The sequence below is a fragment of the Manis pentadactyla genome, chromosome X (genome assembly GCF_030020395.1).
Source record: "Manis pentadactyla isolate mManPen7 chromosome X, mManPen7.hap1, whole genome shotgun sequence".
Lineage (NCBI taxonomy): Eukaryota > Metazoa > Chordata > Mammalia > Pholidota > Manidae > Manis > Manis pentadactyla.
The window spans coordinates 126,664,772-126,670,814 of record NC_080038.1 but is presented as its reverse complement, the minus strand read 5'-3'; the positions used below and the strand labels follow the sequence as shown (position 1 = coordinate 126,670,814).

General features: G+C 36.9%; 1 protein-coding gene across 1 annotated transcript; it reads left to right on the top strand.

The window, feature by feature from the left end:
* Nucleotides 1-2,248: 2,248 nt before the first annotated feature.
* LOC118935124 (olfactory receptor 10A4-like) lies at nt 2,249-3,178 on the top strand. Its single transcript, XM_036931179.2, has one exon. It carries the CDS (start codon nt 2,249-2,251, stop codon nt 3,176-3,178), a length of 930 nt encoding a protein of 309 aa, XP_036787074.2.
* Nucleotides 3,179-6,043: the final 2,865 nt, after the last annotated feature.

The following is a 6,043-nucleotide window of genomic DNA, read 5'->3' as shown; positions in this document are numbered from 1 at the left end:
ATTGCCAGACATGCAAGACAGCAGTCTGGTTTCGCCTTCTTAAATTCATGACCTCAAAGATCAAATCGTCACGCAGTACTGGAAATCACAGTGTTTGTTCTAGTAGGCTAGACTTCTCATTTCCAGATATGAGTATTTTATAGTTTTTTTCTCTCAAAACCCCCATATATCCTCCTCTACCCTCAGTTTCACATGATGACCTCTTCTCCTACTTCATTGACAAAACAGAAGCCATTAGAAGCAAACTCCATCATCTTTCTAAGATTAAATGTAGAAACTTAACCACAACTGCATCTATTTTCTCTAGCCTTCCTTTTGTTAAAAAGATGACATGTTCCTGCCCTTACCAAAGGTTAACCTGTCCACTTGTGCTCTCATCCCATCCCCTCTCACTTTCTAAAAGAATTAACTCCCTAAATTAGCTCCTCATTTACGTATGCATCATCAACATCTCCTCTGTGCTGGATCTTTCTCATTAAGCATACAAAACGTAGGGTCAGTGCTCATCTTTCCATGGTTACCACTCAATTTCTCTGTTCCTCTTCATTCTCCACCACTCCACTGAATCTATTATCTACTATCTATGTAACCAAATATAAGAGAGTATTCTATGTCTTCTTTTAACCTCACAACAGCTTTTAACAAAATCAACAATTCTCTTGAAACACAGCTTTGTTATTCTATTTCCTCCTGGTTTTCATCCTGCCTCACTGACTTCTCCTTTTCAATCTTCCTTTTCTTACTTTTCCTTCTCTCTCAGGCCTAAGAAACGTAAGGCCTTAAGGCTCAGTGTGGGGCATTCTTCTATATCATAAGCTCTCTGTAGGTTATCTTATCCATTCTCATGGCTTTGAATATTATCTATATTCTGATGATTCTTAAATTTATATCCCATTCCAGCCCTCTCCTCTGGACTGCATACTCTCAAATCCAGCTGCCTGCTTCTCTTCTCCCCTGAGAATTCTCATACATCTCAAACTCAATAAGTCCAAATTGAACCTATGTTTCCCTTTAACTTTCCTTCCACATTATCACCATCTAAGAAAATGGACCCAGTTACTCAAACCAGAAACACAGGAGTTATCTTTGATAGTTAATTTTTCATCACTCTTCACATCTGATTTAATAGGAAGTCCTGGCATTCCTACTTCCAAATGTATTTTGAACCTGTCTTCTCTCCATCTTGTTTGCAACCATTTTATTCAGGTTTATTATCATCTCTTACTTGGCCCACTGAAATAATCTCTTAACTGTCTCATTCTGACCATGAAGTTCTGCCTCTAACTTATTTATTATACAGAATCAAAAGTTATTTCAACTGTAAATTTGATCACAATGCTGCTTAACGCCCTCCAGTGAATTCCTACAGTATTTAAAGTCTACATTGTATAGCATGGCCTACAAGGACCTGAATGATCTGACCCTTTCCTATTTTTCCTATTCCTGTCTTCTTCATTTATCTTTCTCTCTCTCCAATTACCCCGCCATCATATGTTTTTCTCAGTTTATTTCAGCTGTTCTGACACAGAAATAATATGCTATTATACAGATGAAGAAACTGACTGTCCAATAAGTGATGGGACTTGCTCAAAGGCACAGAGCCATTACGTGTCAGGGCTGGAATTTGAGGTATGTCTCTACTATACCATGCATACCGTTTCCCTGACTTCACTATTTCACCCTCACTACACTATGCCTCCTTTACCAATGTTTAGACAACTTCCTATCAAATAAGTTTTAGGGATTAGATACCCTTCAACATGACAAAATTCAGTTTATAATATAATTTAATTGGTATGGCATTTCTAAAACAGGAAACAGATTTGATCATAGACTTTATACAATTTGCACATAGGTGATTCAGAATATTCATTGCTGATAAAAACACCAGTAGGTGTGGTAGAAACAACCAGAGTAAGGTCTCCAAGGATAGAACATTTTCCCTTTTCTTTTCAAAATAAGTGTCAGGAAACCTGTGCATATTTATGTGTCCATAGTTGCAATTTCAAGGACTCAGATATTCTATATACAGTGGGATGATTGAAGTCATGGATTAACTTTCCATATGACCCCTGGAGGACTGTGATCAAATTTATTAATTAAGATTAAGAATCCTGAATATCCAGAAAGAAGCCATTTATGCTTGTTATGTATCATACCTCTAAGCAGTTTGATTTTTTTTCCCCAAAGATAACATTTGATCAAATGGACATTCTTCATATTTTTATTTTCTTTTTAGATCCAAGCTATGGCTAGCACTGAAGAAAAAAATATAACTCAAATTTCAGAATTTATCCTTTTGGGTTTTGGGGATCTCCATGGCCTTCAGTTTCTTCTTTTTGGGCTATTTCTGGTTATCTATGTGGTAACTCTCATAGGCAACATTGTAATCCTAACTGTGGTGTCAGCTGATCACTCCCTTCATACCCCTATGTATTTCTTTCTTGGCCACTTCTCCTTCCTAGAGATTGGCTACACCACTACCATTGAGCCTGTGATGCTAAGGACATTGCTATCAGCTCAGGTGCCTATTTCCTTCCCAGGCTGTGCTTGCCAGTTTTATTTTTTTGCTTCCCTGGTGGCTACAGAATGTTTCTTCCTGGCTGTAATGTCTTATGATCGCTACATAGCCATCTGCAACCCACTGCATTATTCCAGCATCATGGATGACTGGGGTTGCTTACAGCTAGCTAGTGCCTCTTGGATGGCTGGGTTTCTGGCACCCATCCTCCTGATGGTCCTCATTTTTCAGTTAACATTCTGTGCTGCCAATGAGATTGACCACTTCTTCTGTGATTTGAAGCCCATGATGAAACTGGCCTGCACTGATACTCAGGTAGCTGAGATGACCTCTTTTATATGCACTTCTTTATTTGCCCTCGGCCCTTTCCTGCTAACTCTGGCATCTTATACTCACATCATCTCCACCATTCTGAGGATTCCTTCTACTACAGGGAAGCAGAAGGCCTTCTCCACCTGTTCTTCTCATCTGACAGTGGTTAGTCTGTATTATGGGACACTGGGCATTGTCTATGGCTTTCCATCAGGGCCTCAGTATGAAGCCTTATTAAAGTTGCTTTCCCTTCTATATACAGTGCTTACCCCTGCCCTCAATCCTATTATTTACACCCTACGAAACAAGGATGTAAAGGTGGCTCTGAGAAAATTGATGCAATGAGGAATATATACCTTATCAAATAAAGTTTGATTTTTCTTGTGACTCTTGGCACTTTCTGAAAACCCCAATGAGGTGGAAATCTTTCTACAGTGTCAAGGACAGTGAGTGTGAAATTGATGGGTTTTCCTTTGTTCCATCAAGTTTCTCCACACTGATAAACAGGAAGTGTGTTAAGCTTTTGTTTGTTGAACATCTTGTAGGTGCCAAGCAATATGCTAAGTTGTTTGCCTGGATTATTGTGCTAAATCTTCACAGCAACACTGTGAGGAAGCTACTGTTATTATCCCCATTTTATATATCATAATGGAGTCCCAGATATTAATTCACTTGCTCAAGACCATCTAGCTAGACAGTAATGAAACCAGAATATGAATATGAACCCAAAATTTGCTTAGCCCAGAATCTTGGGGTACCCAAATGGTTGTTGTGGACAATGAAAGACACTACTTTTGATGACTTTTCTTAGGGTTAGACAAGTTATATGTGAGGTGAGAAGACAGAGAAGAAGTAGCGTAATGTAATACGATCTAAATCCTAGATTGTCTTTTTTCCCCACTTAAAGTCTTGGTAAAAATGAGGGAGATAAAAATGTCATGGGATTGAAATTTGTTTTCGCTTTTCATTTCACTTATGTATTAAATTATGTATTAAAACAAAAGGTTAAAAATCAGCCTAACTGGTTCAGTAAATTAAAGCACATCCACACAATGGAATACAATACATCCACAAACAAAAACAATATAAAAGAATGAGTCAGCTCTGCATGTACAGATATGGAAAGATCCCAACAATATATTGTAAGTACAAAAAACAAAGTGTACTGCTGTGTGCATAGTATGGCACCATTTGTGTAACAAAAGGTAAACAAAAGAATATTTATACTTAATTCTGGATGCATAGACTATTCTAGAAAGATGCATATGAATTTAGCAATACAATTGCTTCTTGGCAAACAAAATGAAAGGGATGTGTATCTTTTGAGGTAGGAATCATATAAATAAGTTACCTATTGAAATGTCATCAAAGTTTAACAAATCATTGTAAATTATACAAAAAGTAGAATTATTGAACAGCCCACTTTTATATATCTGTATAAAAGCTCTTCTAGACACTTGGGAGGCTTCTCTTCTCTCACAGGTAAGTTATAAGCTCTCTAAGGGCAGGACATTGTCAATACTACTTCTGTATTTCCCCTACAGTGCCCTAAATGCCAAACAAATGTGCATAGCATAGATATTTAACATTTGTTATTATCATCAAAGGTAGGAAAACTCAATATCCATTAAGCATAACAATTCCTAACAACTTGATGTGTTCCCATGTCTAGAATGGAAAACCCATAGGGGAAATGTACAGACTGTATTATCTTATGTTCTTCTACTACCATGGCTGTGCAACCGTACCAGCTGGCAGGGGGCTGGGCATGACATGAGAATGGTTTCCTAGACTCTACTTTGTGCTGTCACCAGAGTGACCCTCCTGTAATGGAAATTTGTCCACGTCTCTCATGTTTAATCAACCTCTGTTACAAGGATCCCCAGTTAAGAAGAGAATAAAGGTCTGACACTCTTTCTGACTCCATGACTTTGCACACACTGTTTCCACTTCTACTTCTGCTTCACCTCTCCTGGGTTAACTTATTTTCATCCTTCAAAGCCCAACTTGAATACAAACTGTCCTGTCACAAATTCTGTGAAACATTTCCTGATTCTTCACCACCCCTCTGAAGTTAGGCCTTCTTTTTCCCTATGCTACTAAAGCATTTTGCATAAATTCTACTTTAGTATTGATCAGACTATACAGTAATTCTTTGCATATGTGTCTGCCCACTTAATGAGTTCTTTAAAGACAAAGAACATGTCTTATTAATTTCTGTCTCTATGCCACTATCACATCCACCTTTTCCCAGAACCTAGAATGGGGCCTAAATAGTATTCAAATAAACATTTTTAATAAATACAATTACTATTATTATGTTTGATATTTTTATTGAAGTATGGTATACAATATTATATTGGTATCAAGCATACAACAGTGATTTGAGAGTTATCTATATTATTAAATGCTTATTCTTACTAGTGTGAAATAAGTGAAGGGGATAAAGAGGCACAAAAACTCAATCATAATATAAATTGGTCTCGGGGGTGAAAGTACAGCATAGAGAATATAGTTCTGTGACATCTTTCTATGTGGATAGATAGTAATAAATATAATTAGTAAATGACTAAAGTCACAGAATTAGTTAGGGACAGGTCAGGCCTCGGACTTCTAGTTAATTATTCTTTTATTATATAATGTTGCCATTTATCCTTCAGGGTAGTTGTTGACCTGCCTCAAGTAGAGGTTGAACTATATACAGCTGATCCTTGAACAATATATATTTCCAAAATATTGGAAAAATTTTTGGAGATTTGCAACAATTAAAAAAATGATTTTCTTTTCTTTAGCTTATTTTACTACAAGAAAATGGTGTATAATACATATACAAAATGTGTGTTAATCAACTGTTTGTTATCAGTCAGGCTTCCCATCAACAGTACACTATGAGTAATTAAGCTTTTGGGGAGTCAAAAGTTACACATGGATTTTCAACAGCATGGAGTTTGATGCTCTAACCCCTGCATTGTTCAAGGGTCAACTATAATAATGTCTTAAAGATACTTCCAGGTCTCAAAGTCTGAGATCTGTCTTGGGGCAAATTTCACAGCAGAATTTTTGGTGAGGAGTGGAGAGTCTTAAGCAATTCCTATTAAAGTCAGAGACCAGCATTGCCTTGAGCCCTTGGAAAGGCAGCCTAAATTACTCATTCATTCATTCATTCACTCATATTTTTAACATATTTGTTAAGCATCAAGTAACATATAA

Bases quoted from the DNA above. Each gene is read 5' to 3' on its own strand.
- LOC118935124 (XM_036931179.2), top strand. From the start codon at position 2,249: ATGGCTAGCACTGAAGAAAAAAATATAACTCAAATTTCAGAATTTATC.